General features: G+C 36.7%; 2 protein-coding genes across 4 annotated transcripts in view; one reads left to right on the top strand and one right to left on the bottom strand.

Annotated features, from left to right (window-relative positions):
• LOC137975121 (ubiquitin recognition factor in ER-associated degradation protein 1-like) overlaps positions 1-434 on the top strand; it is an 18185-nt gene extending 17751 nt beyond the window's left edge. The window contains exon 12 of the mRNA XM_068822189.1: positions 1-434. This exon is cut by the window's left edge and continues 1497 nt beyond it. The gene's annotated coding sequence lies outside the window, so the exon portion shown is untranslated.
• On the bottom strand, positions 372-14800 carry LOC137975122 (uncharacterized). 3 transcript variants are annotated; one of them, XM_068822191.1, is made up of 6 exons: positions 14641-14800; positions 11925-11962; positions 9635-9668; positions 5281-5475; positions 3626-3778; positions 372-1570 (listed from the first exon to the last, which is right to left on the bottom strand). In XM_068822191.1, the coding sequence occupies exons 2-6, from the start codon at positions 11928-11930 to the stop codon at positions 1383-1385; spliced, it is 576 nt and encodes a 191-aa protein (XP_068678292.1). In that variant the 5' UTR covers positions 11931-11962; positions 14641-14800; the 3' UTR covers positions 372-1382. The 3 variants fall into 3 exon arrangements, with proteins under 3 accessions (XP_068678292.1, XP_068678291.1, XP_068678293.1); XM_068822190.1 differs by lacking the exon at positions 9635-9668 and having other exon boundaries at positions 1245-1570; positions 14641-14791; XM_068822192.1 differs by lacking the exons at positions 9635-9668; positions 11925-11962; positions 14641-14800 and adding an exon at positions 8152-8301 and having other exon boundaries at positions 1245-1570.
• Positions 14801-15827: the final 1027 nt, after the last annotated feature.

Raw genomic sequence — 15827 nt, 5'->3', positions numbered from 1 at the left:
AAATGTGTATTGAATGTGAGTCGTTTTGCGAACACGGACAACCTTGTGTTGGAAATCGCACAAATGTTACTCAACACGAGTATTTGTATGCGAAAATCGTCCAACTTGTTTTGGAAAACTTTTCTCAGTTTCTTAAATATTCTTGAAGGCAATCATAATTTTGGACACCTTTTATCGAGACGCACAGCAAGTTGAATGCTCGAAGTTTGTCAAAGTCTGTTGCGTGTTGGAGATACGACTTAACATGTGTAAGCGAATCGACCAGTTTCTTAGAAATAATTCCAAAAGGCGCAATTATTCTGCAGCAAGTCTTTTTCACTTAAAGCGGTAAGCAAGCCTCTACTTAAACTCTGCTTAAAGTAAATCATTGATATTAAAACGAACTTGTTTATTGTTCATAGGAAAAGAATGGACTCTAAAACAACGTTTATGTACATATTTATCCCATCTTTCCTTGATAACCAAGTTGTGCCTCATGGATCTTCCTTCTCTAACACTACCGTTTTGGCTTAAAGGGGTTAGGTCACGCAATTTTAGGCAATTTCAGCACTGATCAAATGGTCATAGAATTAACTAAAATATCAAAATAACTGTTCAAAACTATAGAAGAGCTCTAACAAAACACAGGGAAGCCAAGAAGGGACATAGATGGACAAAACTGGAGAGGACTGAAATGGATTGAATTTGGGTAAATTTGAAAAACGTCGGCCCACCTTTTTTCAAATTTATATCAGTCTATATCAAAATGTCATGTACACAGCTGGAAAATCATTCTCAGTTATGAGGCCGTACTTTTGCAAATGAAAGACTCTTGCTCTGCCAATCTGACGTTTAGAGCTCATAATTAACAAAATTAAACAAAATTACCTGAAATAGCTTGACCTAGCCCCTTTAAATATTATAAGAACTGAGTTCTTCAAAAAGTCATATTCCTCTACTTGAAAGCTGAACAGGTAAAAATCAACACAACTTCGTCTCTGAAAGGCCCAGCCATTTCCTAAGGGTGGCCTTAATTTGCTAAATACACCCGTCAGTTGTTTAGTACCGCATCTTGCCTTACAGACAAGTCAATGAATACTCTTCCAACGACGAGCCACTTATCTCCCTTTGAACCAAGAAAGCAAATCCCAGTAACTGGTCAACAGCCTTTTCCAGACTTGACGCAATGCATTCAAGGGATATGATTCATCCTTCCACTTTTCTCCTTTGGAAGGTAATGGTTGCCAAAGTCAAAAGGTTACCATGGTCACAACCTAGAAGAGACAGCGCTCGAGTGGCAAATTACGTCATCCGTGCGCTTTGAATATTACAGCGAACGTCCTTCCATGCAGGCTCCGGCAAACAGATCTTTCGAGGTGATGCATACATTTCGAAGGCATCTGCTATACATCTGTGGCTTCTCTAGAGTCTATTTCATACGGCGGAGGTGGTTCGTTTGGTGTGAAGGGAGGGGATGTATAGTGTGCTTTTCTTAAGCTGTATCTGCCCCTCCCAGGGGTATAAGGGGGAGGTGGCTCTATATTATCATTGTTTTCTTCTGTGATAACTGCTAGCCTGTTATTGAGAGGTCCTGCAAACAAACAAAGATATAAGAAGGATTAACAACACAAAACAACGATGGCCAACACCTGACCCAGTTGGTTGAGCACACCAGACTACTGCCTAGACCATAATTCAGTAGCCTGTTCCAAGCTCGCAGATAGTCGGGAAAACGAAAACAACTGCGTGAGCACGCATTTTTTTCCTCTTTCCCTACCATCTCAGTTTCTGGGAGCCTGGAACAGGCTAATCATTCAGAGTCTTAAAATTCCTGACAAGAAAGTGAACATCTGCAAACAGTTAAGCTTAGGATAAAGACTGGACTGTAGGCCTTGTCTCGCAAACTCTGTGCGTTGTTTAATTAAGGGCCCACAGGTTGTCCACAATGAGTAGGACAAGTCGAGCTTTTAACTTTTAAATGATCCTCGCAACTTGGGTGGCCAAACTCAAACTAAACTAGAGATGTGTAGCACAATCACCGTACCCACTTGGGGGTGACTCAGAAACATTTCCTGATTTATTCAGTTTAACGTCTTCAATGAAGCTATATTTTTGCTGAATGCTAAGGTTATCCTTGTTGATTAGCATACAGGGTGTAAAAAGGGTAAGCGACTTTCCTTTCTTGAGAAAACAAAGGAAAAGGATAGAAAAATAGGCAAATTTTGAGTGTAACGCGTAACACAATTTTCAAATTGAAAGTCTTCAAAACCATTTTTCATAAGAGAGAACAATTATGTGGATTAACGGACAATAACCAGTGATAACACGCAGTAAATACTACATATGAGCCAAATTAAAACAGTTCAAGTTTATTAAAACACATTAAAAAGATTCAAAATTCCGTAGTTTCCTTACTGTAACGCTGTGTTTTGGAATTCTGGCGCTCACTAGGTTATAGTTTGAAACAAGTCTTCAATTGATATCTGTGGCTTCAAAACCATCTCAACTAAATGCTCATACCTTGTGCTTTAACATACAGAAAAATTAGTTTGAGGGATCCACTACGAATGGAGAAATCACTCCTCAAAACAGTCGCTACGCTTTTTCTGTTCCGCAATTACGCAATAATATTTTTCGAGACCACTTCTTTCAATGTTGCTCCTGCTCCAACCAAGGCGTAAGTGGGTTCCAACCAAGCATTTTCTGAATGCTCACAAGTTCCACTAGCTATTTCCACAGTTTCGTCATCGTAGCTTTCAGGGTAGCGAAAATATTAGCCTTTGACTGAGTCGCTACGTTTTTTTTAACATGCCGCGCCATATTGAACCTAGTCTTGAGTGCCAGTGAACATCACAAATCTACATCGCAAAGAAGCCATGATTTCCATGTGCTTCACAAGGCTTAGTAACCTTTCCTCTATGGATATTATTGGGAAGTCCACAATGTCTTTTCAGGGGCAATTTTCAGGAAATTGAGAGAGACATCTGCTCTGACCTCAAATTGTAAAGTGGAGCAAAAAAGTGGAGCAGAAAGCCGGCGTTTAGGGTGTCAATAGAACTAAATGAGGGGATGCTATCCTCCATGTAGTGAAAGCTTTCTGTTTTTACTTTTTATTTGCCTCAAAATTGACTATCTGTATGAAAGACCACGCCTGCAAGGGGTCATGGGTAAATCAAAAATTCAGTTTTAACGGACGAAACATTAATATTTTCCGAACAATTAGAAAGATATGTAAGTCTGGATGGGAAATAAGCCAAAATAAGTGATTTTCACCCCAATAAACACAATTTCACAATTTTTAGGTATGTTACAGAAATGGGTACCGTGATCATGCTACTCATCTAGACTAAACCAATAGATAAACAACACTAATTAACTTATTACAACACTTTCATTTCACAAGTCAGACAACATTTATATTTGCTCTAACAGACCTTTAATTGCAGATACAGTGGTTGTTTTGATCACTATTGTTTCAAAGGACATTATGGGAGGGGGGACATTAATTTGCCCCCTGGGCATCCCATAATAGCTATCTGAAACAACAGAAATCAAAATGGCCGCTGTATCTGCAAAAACGTCTATTGGGAATTACTAGGACTAACCAACAACTTGCATACAAGTTTGGGGTGGCCTGTTGACTTACTTTGTGACTGTTCAATGACTTCGTTTCTGATTCTATCCCTTTGACTCTTCTTGCGGTTTCTATTAAGCATGAATATCAGAAGTACAAGCAGCAACAATAATCCCACAGAGAGACTGATGATTATTGCCAGCTCCGCAGCCGCAGAATTATTGCCTGTCAAAAAAATTAACCACTCCATTGACTTGATGACTAGATGATAAGCACCTTGTTTTGTTTTCCTACTTCATACCATGTGATGTTCTCAAGGAAATTTTCCTTTTGTTTTTTTTTTCATACGTTATTTCTACGTAAGCACATGCATACATGTAAGACAGCATTTGAAAGAAACTGTGCTCTATAGAGTAACATCACGTGGTCTGAAATGGGAAAACAAAAGGTACAAGCTAAAGAGGTTTATTACGAAAAATCCATCTTTTTGTTATATTTTCTACTTGCAGCCAATTTAAATCACCAAGAATGCTATATACAGGTTCCAAGCCATACAAGGCGTGTATCTGTAGCATCTCGTTATAAATTATTATAAAAGGTGGACAGATTTATCTTTACTCAGAAAAGCTATCAAGCATTCTGCTTCCATGAGTAAGCTGTATTTGAACTCTAGATTTCACAATAAGCAGCCAAAAAAAGAAAAAACAACAAAAGAAGCAATTTAATGAAGTACGTATGCTGATTTGCAAGAATGGAACAAAAATTGTTTGGAATCTAAAAATCTTCCGTATGTTGCTATTAAACTGAACCTCCCAGCCCATAGGCTTAATAATACAGGTGGACTTACGGGGACCTGTACTCCAACAAAAATAAAATTATTACTTGCTTTACATCTCACTTTAAATAGGAAAATAATTGTCTACATCAAAAGTCATGAAAACTTTTTTTTCCAAGAAAGGCAAGTTATTGGGAAAAAATAATTTCATGATTATCGTTCTCTTCATCAATATTCAAATTATTTTGAGTGATGTAATGATTCAAAATGAGTTAGGAAAAAGTGCAAGCCAGCCGCCCATGCAAGTTAACACTAACCATTACATCACCCCAATCTTTCTTTAAGCTTAATATAGACTTTAGCTTCCTATATACATGTATGTAAATTCAAGGGAAATAGATTTAACCTGGATGGCTTTGTGCTTCACAGAATTACCAGGAAAGTATTATGAATAACTGTGAATAAGGGCCTTAACCAACCCTTACCTAACCTAAACCTTTTTTAGGCTTAGTTTTCACCTAATTTTCCCAATCTAAGCACAGTACTTATAAGTGACTAAAAATTGCAGATGTGTCTCAGTATGGCTCGCTGGATGGCTTGAATACTGTCCTCACCCATTCAAGATGGCAGTGCCAGGGAAGAAGCAATTCTAAATTTTACTTCCCTTACACAAAAACTTAAAATGGAAATTTCAAAAAAAGAAAAAAAAAGAGAGAGAGAGAGAGAGACATTCCCTCTAGTGCCCTCTAACTCCCAATAGTGCCACTTATAGATTTTACTCTGTCTAACACCAGACGATTTTACTCGTCAATGGGGAACCCCACGGGGCTGAAAGGGTTAAAGATGTCTTTTTGAAGGAGGTGAGACCTTATCTCTTTAAAGCAAGGGCAAATAGACAAGATTCAACAAAATTTACAAATCAATATCATTCTAAAGGAATTTCTTTTCTCACCTGATGGACATGTGTAAGCACAACATTCTCCAGGCACCGCCTTATAGTCCTTACAAGTAGGCACTGCACATTTTGCCGGAACACACTCTCGAGCATACCCATTCAAACATGTACAGTGCTGGCAAACCTTTCCTTTTGGCACAAAAGGATCTTCATGCTTTACTTGCTTTCCATTAACATCAGTGCAGTGTGATTCTAAGGACACAAAAATCAGCAGAAAATCAAACTAGAATAATAATAATTATATGGCAAAGTAAAACATTAAACATTATAATAGCGAATGTCACCATTTATAAGCGAGTCGGAAGTGACATAAATTGTGCGGGAATTTTACCCATGTGTAAGCAAGATAATTTCTTGCTCACTCATCCTCCCTTTAGTCTTCTTTGCAGCCGTCTTTCTGGATGGCACGCAACACTCCCCTGAAAGGAACAGCTTCTCACATTGGAACCACATTCCTTTCTTGAATTGAGCCAATCACAGCTACAGTTCCATTTTCTGGAACTGTACCGTGCAACTCAACCAATGCGTTTCACCAATGCGCTCGATCACTACAAATATGCAAGACTGTTGTTTGTAATTTTCTTCTACCATGAAGTCAATGCTACGCGGGTACCTGCTGTTTTTTATGTTTCTTACGATTTGCAGCCACTTTCTAAATGGTGCTATCTGAACCAGCGGCACAAGTTTCTGCGGGCGCTAGTTTTGTCTTGCTTCCAGCAGTAAATACCCACCCCTCCCCCACTCACGACCACATACCCATCCCCCTCCTCCATCTCTTTGCATTTTGCCTTTTTGCGTTATTCCTTTTGGCGTTATGCCTATTTGGGTTTTCCCAATGCACATTATACCTATTTGCATTTTCCCAATTCGTGTTATGCCTATTTGCATTTCACCTTTTCACGTCATGCCAAATTGCATTATGCCTTTTCACGTTATGACTAGCTGTCTTTTTGCTCACGTTATGCCTCTTTGTGTGATTACTGAACATTACCATTATGCCTTTCTGCATTTTCACTATCTGCAGTGCATGGCACCTAAAATGTGTGTTCGCCCTTCAGCTTCGGATCGATGCATTCACGATTTGGAAATGACTACGTCAATTACAGAGGATTGCATTTTGTCATAGATATACCTCCGTAGTCTACTTTAGTTAATATTTTTGGTGGATACATGAGGTAGACAAGCACTTCTTAGTAACCATTTTGTAAACAAGGTTCACCAAACTACTAGATGCTCCTAATGCATCCTTCTTCATGCTTGAAACCTTCATGCTGATAGAAAGCCATTAGGCTGGGAAAATGTGCATTGAAAAATATATCAAATGCCAAGCTTTTAGCCAGGGAGCTGTCCGACCATCTGTGTCGAGCATAACATCTGTTACCTAACTGATTTCACTGCACAAATCCTAGTACTGTAGAGTGCTTGTTCATGGCCACAAGAAGTAGTATCTTTTTCGAGTTACATTTACTCAGTCCCAGCCTCCAACTTCCTCTAGGATAGCTGCCACGATTGTTGGAAGAAAAGACAAGCACGCATAGTAGTGTTAACACAACTGATGCGTTTGGTGGGCAAAAGCAAGTACAGTTTCAATCCACTTTTAATTTTTTTTTGCCAGAAAATGACGCATTTAACTTAAGTTTATCAGCTGAAAATCATGGGAAATACACCCAAGAGGCTTGAAAATTTCCAGATTTCAAGGGGCCCATGTTAGTTGGGGGATAGCCACGAAATGGAATCCTGGCAAAAAGATGTATGGGGAAAAAAAATGCAGAGATCAAGAAAGTACTGTGCACAATTCACTGAAATAATAACGAGTCTGCCTTGCATAAAATTATCCCTAACGAGAGAAATCCATGGTGGCATAAATGCTATGTTTTACATGAAAACATTTACTCAATGTGGGATCATGTTTGCTTTACTTGGGGTACAGTATGCACTGTACACATTGCTAACTAAAATAAATATATATTAATTTAATTTTTTTTGTTTTAAGTTAGACTGTACTCTTAAGTAAAAATGTTAATAGTGCCAATCTTGGGAATGTTAGATACCTTCCAAACATTATGGGCAATGACTTGTTATGATTCTAAAGTACTATAGATGAAATAAATAATTTATGAGCTGTAAATGTATTTGTAACATCAAAACCATACATCATAACCCACAATAATAATAATACAAAATGCATCACTAAATCCGGCACATTATACAAATGTATACACGTGTACATGTAAAATTTCACACATGATTTCCTAAGTTAAATGTGATTGTATAGTTAAACACAGAAATTAAAATGATAATAACATATTAATACTCGTGAGAAAACTGAGCAAAGGAATCAATACCATTAGATTATACCTTGGTACTTTGAATCAATATCAAAGAGTTATAGAGATCTGAAGTACAACAGGATTAATATCAGTGGGGGAATGTTGAACAAAAATGCACTTGGTAACAAAGGAAAGGAATGACTTAGAGAGAAAGAAATTATGGCTGCCAATAAAATCATACTGTAAACTTTGCACTCATTTGCCTGTCTAGCCTCATTTTACAGTTTAAATTCCTTGACGTTTATTGTTTCTTACTAAATTGGGTGCCATTTTTGCGTTCAGTTAATAACACTGTTACGTATTCATATGAAGATATGACTGGGTTCATAAGTTACTTTGAAAAACGCAACTTATATACAGTGTATAGTTTGAAATTAGAATGCAAGACACTGAAATTTCTGAAAGATAACCAGACAGATGATGAAGAAACTAGATTAATGTACTGAAAATATTATACATAGGAATAAAGGACTAGGCTGTTGAATACAATGGCATAATTGAGAACCCAATGTATTGGTCTACTAATTGCAAGCCATACCAGTGCTATTATCCATGGTGCTTCTTTAAGAAATGTCTCAATGGTTGCAGATGTATACAAAACCAATTTAACTTTGTAAATTCCTGTTGCTTCAACTGCAGCAAAAATGAACAGAAGCCAGTGGAAACCGTAATAGCTATTTGTGGAAGCTGTGATCTCTCTGACCTTTCCTGACTGACGTCCCTGGGGACTTAATTTTGAGCCCTCCAATGATTTATCTGTGCGAAAATGCCTGTGCTGATGCAGAATTCTTGATGCAATGACTGAAAAGATCTCAAGACCTATATATATTGCATTACAAACATCATTATTATTGGTTTGCCTACACTTGCCCACACAACAACCAAAAATATGTCATTTATATCTCAACCCATATGTGATAGCTATGAAATGTGTTATTCAAGTAAAGACAATAGGTCCCAAGGGAAACAAAAGCCAATATTTTAGGGACCAACATGACAGGAGACAAAATATTTATCTCAAAGAATTTGCTTCTTTGAATCATCTAGTTTTCAATCCCTAAACCTTTTAGTTAACTTGTGTGGTCTAAATCCATCAAGAAGGTTCTAGATGAAAGTTTTTGCTAGCATTTCTGGCTTGCTTTGTCTTTTCTAGAGCGGCACTTACATCCTTTTTCTGGATCAATGCACAGGTATTTTCCCACGATGGAATGCAAATTAACAAGCCCAAGGTGGATTATTATCTAACAAGTATTTGCTTAGAATGCACATTCCTAAAAAAAGTGATTTCCGGATTAAGTTTTTGGGAAAGAAGCAACACAGTGAACACTGCAAGTTATAGTTCCATGCTAGATTTAGAAAGCCAAAACATACAATGTTGAATGAAGTGACTAACTTGACAAATTGTAACCTCTTCCGGCATGGACACAATTTGCAGGCAATATCATATTTTACTTTAGTCAACAGGGCAGAAATTTGATCACATTAATTAATATTTCCAACATTTATGTTAAAACAGAAACAATGATACCAAATTATTATAATAAAAATGTCTGGCCCACATTCAAATAAAAAAGGTTACAACTGCCACCTTTACAAGGATAATACATGACTGTGTTATTTTTCCTTAAATACTGGTTATCAGCAAATATATTTTTCCACCTGGACTAAGATTCTGTTCATGCTATTAAACCAATGATGAAGGCTTCTCCTTAAAACAATAATTTTCTCTAGCCCAAAGCCTACGTAAAATTACTCTGTGCGTGAATGCGACACAAAGACTATTCCATCATCACTATATCTCTCTTTACTCTGTCTGACCTTGCACTACCCAAAAGATTATCTGCTTCCCACACATTACGGATTGTTATAGATTTATTGTCTTGGTTACAATCATTTGTTTCACCTGACAACACAAGTCAATCATAAACATGTCTACAGATAATACTATTACAATTTTAAATACATAAATTTAAAAGTTCAAGACCACATAATAATTACTCTTAGATACTAGATTTTATTACCTCTTAGCATTCTTCTTTTAATTCTGTTAGAGTTCTGCAATTAATTTAAAAGGGAGTTAACATTTAAATTGATAAAAACTAATACCAGTAATAATTAATACTACACGTACAAATACTAATAATACACTGCCGAATAAGAATTTAACACTACACACTAAATTGATGTTGATAGACTGTATGTTTCTAGGACCAAGAGAGGAAGAGGACTCAAAAGATGGAAGAGGAAAACAGTCTGGGTTGGTACATCAAACACAATAATTTTTATGGAACCCTCGGGAAGCCTTTAGTTGAAGCTTGTGAACAGGTTCAGAGACCAGTCTCTTGTTACTCAAAGGCTTGTTTCGCCCAGTTGTGGATCTCAAAGCCGGTTGACAGGCTACTTTGGTTGCTGCAGTCAGAACTCATAACATCATTCCCATACACACCCTAGAGAATTTAAGAAGCAAGATGAAGAGAAAATTGAAGGCTATACAACTGGAAAGAGTAAGAAATGCATGGACAAATTAATACCTTAGAGAAATGGATGGGATACTGTAGATAGAAATAATACCTGCAAGTGGTTGGGGAAAAGTGACCTGAAAGGATGCATGGAAGATATTCAGTGCTCAGGAACAAGCATTGAGAACTATTTGCATCACATTCCACACAGATAAGAGTGTAGAATTCCCCACTTGTAGAATGTATGGTACCGAAGATGAGACAGTTTTGCATATTGTGAGCAAGTGTAGCAAACTGGCTCAAAAGGAATAAAAAAGAAGGACTGCAATGTAGCTAGATATGTCCAATTTGCTATTTTGTGCGAGAACTATGAGCTTGAAAGGACCTTAAAATTAACGAAAAAATCCAGTCACAATTTTGCGACAAGATATGAAAATTTAGTCACAAAATCGTCTGACTGCATTGTGTTGTCAGCGGTTTAGCAAAACAAAATATGAGCCCGCAAAACTTGTGTATAAGAAAAATGTACATGTTACAAATGATCACAACTAAGTTTCGCTACAATTATGCTATCTTCAGATTGAAAGAAAATTCACAGCAAGAAACAATAATTTTGTCATCTCCTTATTTATTGCAGCAAAAGTAGCAGCAAAGTGGCAACTGCTTACCTTTTTGTTTGAAAAGAGCAAAGGTGACAACAAGTCGCAAAGTGAAAAAATTCAGTGGTAAATGCGACTGTATTGGTCACAATTTCAAGCCCTGTTATTGGGGACAGTGATACAGTGATAAGACGTGCACATGTATCTTTTAGACTGGTGCTTGGATTTTCAGCACCGGAGAAGAAGATTCTATGAGACTTCTGACAACAGGATGTTGTCTTCCCTCACTGTGGTAGCTAGAGCATTAATATAATATTAACATCAATAGCTCTGAGGCGTAAAACATCAAACACAATAATGTAGCAATAATAAATTAATTCAAGTCAAGTCCTACTGATGAAACAATTAAGTTTGACACAGTAAAATGTTTCTATGCAGGAGGTGACAAAGAAAACAATGAATACAGATGCACGTCATGTCACAACTTCACCTCCATATACCGTAAAGACTTGTGCATAAGCTGCACCTTGTTGCTTCAGTTGTGGGAAAAAAACTGTGGGTGCAGCTTATACACGAGACCATTGCTGTCAGAGGGAGTAAACTGGCATGTAGGGGTCACAAACTGAACTGAAAATCTTCAGTAACTAAAGATTAAACAAATTGAGACCTGTTGTTCACGACTGCTTTCAGTAGAAGTGGTGGCTCCTAAAGGAGCTGTTTGTTTGCATCTTCAGGTTCTAAACCCGAATCTTGCTCGCCAGTAGTTCTTTCAAGCGTTTGATTTGCACTTAAATTGTTTGAGCAGTTAAACTATAAACTGCTTACAATGTCGTCTACGACCGATCACCTCAACACTAATTTCTCCACTATGTGCAAGAAAGTACCACGCTATTAGGGAGAATGAAGACAACTGTTGTCAGTCAAAGGGAATTGGGAAATTGATTTTAAAAAGCTTTTAAAAGATATTTTCAGAGTTTATTAACTTATTATTGTCACTGGAAATACAACATTAGATTTCGTCAAGTTTATTGTTAACATCTGTGAACAAAAGCCCAATTTTTTTTTACAAGAGTGCTTTTTTGGAGTTCTGACATTTTTTCCAAAATCATGCTTCAAAGTTAGGGGTGCGGCTTATACACAAGTCTTTATGGTATCCATTCAAGCACAGAAAGAATATTAATTGACAGTACAGTCAAAAATTGTTTGAGAATGTAATTAAAAATAATTAGATTATAATAAAAGAGGAGACTAACCTTCATGGTAGTTCATACAGAATATTCTTGTTTTTAACCTGAAAGGAGATAAAGATGCATTGCTATAATAAAGACAAAATCAGGTAAAATTCAAAACATTGTTCTTTTTGTAACACCATATTGCAGGTTTTGGGGGTATTTAGCAAAAAAGACTCCTGCTGATGTCTCAAGTTACTTTCATGACATGTGCAGTCAATCCTCTGACATCTGGTCTTATCGAGGAAAAGCTAATTCCAGTTAAGTGCAGAAACTTCCTCAAACCAGAATATTCACATTGATTCAAATAAACTTATGTTTTCTCTAAGAAATCAAGGATAACAGTTTTAACTTAAGAGCCAATCCAGGATTGACTTCTTTTCAATCTGAATCTTGATTCTTTCCACCATGAGCAATCTGAACTTGTAAACAGGCTCAACCTAGATATCTCCCCTTGAATGTGACATTGACAAGTTGACACTTATCACCCCTATAGATTGTGATAATTTTTTCCTATAAATTTAAGAGTTGTCAGTGTACATCAAGAAAGCTTAGCCTTCAACTTGGTTGATAAAGATGTCGTCTGTGTACATCCCTCTTATCTCAAAACAGGGTTATCAATAGATAGTCAGTTCTAAGCCTTCTGTATTGACCCCTTAAATAATAAATGGCAGCTGGAAAAAGTTTCAACCTTGTAGGTAGAAAGCAATATCGGCAGTCCTGTATATTTTACACAAACGACAAGCTCAGGTATACAAAGTAACTTGCATGTGTAGTTTATCAACAACTTCCCTGTAGTTTATTTACCACAGATTGAATTCATTTTTTACCAAACAAACAGAAACACTGCAAGTTCATGAAGACAGCCATTTTTAGCACTACCAGCAGTTTCCACATGGTGTTAGATTTTAACAAATGCCATGCACACAATTTCATTACTTTTTTTAATTTTAAAGCCACCAGAAATCAGTGAACCACTTAATAAAGATTTCCACCACAGCTTCATTATTAAAACATATCACCATCCCACCAAAATGTACCTTCAATAATATTGAATTTTTAACTATTAAATCTTTCCGTATGTTCTAATCAGTACTATTTTTTATCATATTTGCTTTTTCTCACTTCCTCTGATGTTATTGTCAACTAAAAAGGGCACCACTTACAATAATACACTGCTTGTAAACAAATCTCATGCTCCTGCACATGGCAGAAAACAAAAGAAATAAGAAAATATCATTGTTGCAGACAGGTCCAATGGCCTTGGGCTTTAAATAAGCCCGTCATATCATGCATTCCTTTCAAAATGATGCAAAAAAACAAAGACCTTTTGTTTCACGAGTCTTTTCACCAGTATTACAGCATACAGCTGGAATATTCGTGAAAACATTTTGAAATTATACAAAACCCCTTGCGAGATTTATTAAATGGCAATTACTTATATTGGGATGTGAAATTAAATACTGAAGTACCCCTTCTGCCGGGTTTTATGCACCTTCAAAAGAATCTGAACTCTAAAGTTTGAAAAGTCAATTTGTATTCACTTTAAAGAAAGCAAGATAGACCGTTGCAATCACGTGTAAAATGTTTCAAATCTCGTATCAAAGATTTGTTTATACGACTTGTGGTTGGAAGAAAGAAGAAAGTATAGATCTCATAAATTTATAGTGAGCGACATTTGATAAGGACTCGCAAAAAGTTAAAAATTGATATTTGCTAAGATTGATCGTAACAAGCAAACTATGTAAACTCCAAAATTTTTAAAAAACAAAGTTTAATAAGGCCATGGAAAAACTAAATGCCGTTCGATTAGGCTGCCAAGGAAAAGTACAACAGAAATGCGAAACAAAACTAGAAATTCTCAAGACTTAAAACAAAATATTACTATTTTACTAGTATTTTATAAGCTTAATATATTTGCTTTCCCTGATGAACTTCAAGACAGCACACTTTGGTTATTGACAAAGCCCTTCTCAAATTTCCAATATATCAGGAATTTCGATTAATTTACAATAATATGTAACATGAGAATCTCTATAATTAAACTAACCACAAAAGAATCGCGAAACTGCAACGAATTCCTTGAGCGTCCAAATTGAAAACCCTTGACAACACGAAGACAATCCCGCGGAGTTTTAAAGGTCGAAAGACAAGAAGCTTTTTTCCAATGGGAAGCTATAGCCATATGAAATTCTAACTGACAAGTACTTTCTATTCTTTGATCTCGGTGTAATTCAAGCAGAATATATGGAAGTAACAAGCGATGGAAATTATGGCCGGGATCAATCTACATGCCCGTGTGTCACCGTCTCGAACTCCTAGAGAGAAATTAATTTTCAAGACTTAGCTTATGTTATCTCGTCGAAGCATTTAACACCCTCTCTTCCTTTCCCTGATTATTCAAGCCTTGGGCCGATTGAAATCTAAAAAGGACCGAAATCCAAATTTTGCCACATATAATTCTGGTCACGTATAAAATCATCATCGATGTTCACTTTTTAAGTCTTTGCGAGCAGCGAAAAACCAAACTAGTTGAATCATCCCCCAATTATTTTACTATCGCTGCCTTTCGAGTTATAAAATGCACACTATAGATATATTTAAACACAATTAGGCTCCTTCTCGGAAGCAAAACACTAATAAGCAAACAGAAGTTAAATTGCATCGAAGCACGCGTTTGCCGTTTTGTGTATTACACAACGGCTGATCAAAATATTCCAAGCGAAAACTTGTCCCGTACCTGTGTCGCTGCATAAGGTCCCTCAGTGAAGAAACATCCACAAGTCTAGCTATATTTCACGACCTAATTTTCAAGTAGTTGCTGTGCAAACCCACTGCAGAAGGGACACAACTATTACTACACACAGAACTGCGTAGATGCAGTGTTCAATAATTCATGTGAAGTGTTAATGTATTTGACTTGTTAATTTATGCTAATACCTCAATACGAAAACGAGGCGAGAAGTGAGTGCCAGAAAACCTTAGCTTGATGACTATTGTTAAAGGGAGTTAAATCATACTTGTCTACTCTTGAGTTTTACGAGACCGCATTAATTCACGAAGTTTCATGGCCGATATATTGAAAACTGGGTTTACTCTCCAAACTCTATAAAAAGTAAATAGAGATAATCTGCATGTCAACTTTCGTCTTCTTCAGTGTTACTTGTGTCAACAGTTACGTTCTTACTTGCATAGTAATTTAAATGGTGGATATTCTACATTTTTAGCAAAAAACACTGGATTGCGAACCTTTCGAAAAGACAGGAGGCCTGGCGAGTAAATGTTAAAAAACTGTGCTTGCTTGAATTTAGAATTCACCTCGGCTTTTTACAATGAAGTCATTATTTGTCAGCAACAACTGTGACAAGTGGATCTGAGCGGGTTAGCGACAAGTTGACAGTAAAACAACTGGTGATAATTGATCAGATTGCAGAACTCTTCTGCAACAATATTGGCTTCTCAGTTGACGTCACTTCCACCTACAACATCAATTTATGCCGGATCATTCACTGAGCAACTTCAAAAGAAATGAGTGACACGAAAAAAGAGAAGAAAAAGTACCCGTGATAGAAAAACCAACGAGCCCTTTTTTCTAAATTCATCATAATATATCATGGCCATAAAATAAACCAAAAATTAGCCTTTTTGGAGCAATTTCTCTACCTGCTGGGGCATTTTTTATCTGTTCCGCACTCCCAGCAGAAACAGGCTAGCACTTTCGCTTTCCAACAGGGCCAGGGGGAAGTTTGCCGGCCAGAAAGCATATATAGTTTAAGAAAACATTACGGCTACGGCGATGAAAACATCACTTAAAAATATAGGTTTGACCTATTCTAAGTATTTCAGGATTATTCCATCTTGTCATATTATACAATATGGGCGAAGTGTCCTATAACTGGATTGGTACTGACGGATTTGAAGTAAAGA

Source organism: Montipora foliosa, chromosome 11 (genome assembly GCF_036669935.1).
Source record: "Montipora foliosa isolate CH-2021 chromosome 11, ASM3666993v2, whole genome shotgun sequence".
NCBI lineage: Eukaryota > Metazoa > Cnidaria > Anthozoa > Scleractinia > Acroporidae > Montipora > Montipora foliosa.
This window is presented reverse-complemented; position numbering and strand designations above follow the sequence as displayed.

What these genes read in the sequence shown, in the direction of transcription:
- LOC137975122 (XM_068822190.1), bottom strand. An exon ending in CTGTATGAACTACCATGAAG is followed by an intron (nt 5,476 to 11,924) that starts GTTAGTCTCCTC and finishes TTGTGTCCTTAG; the next exon opens with AATCACACTGCACTGATGTT. An exon ending in TGCTTACACATGTCCATCAG is followed by an intron (nt 3,779 to 5,280) that starts GTGAGAAAAGAA and finishes TTTTTTTGACAG; the next exon opens with GCAATAATTCTGCGGCTGCG.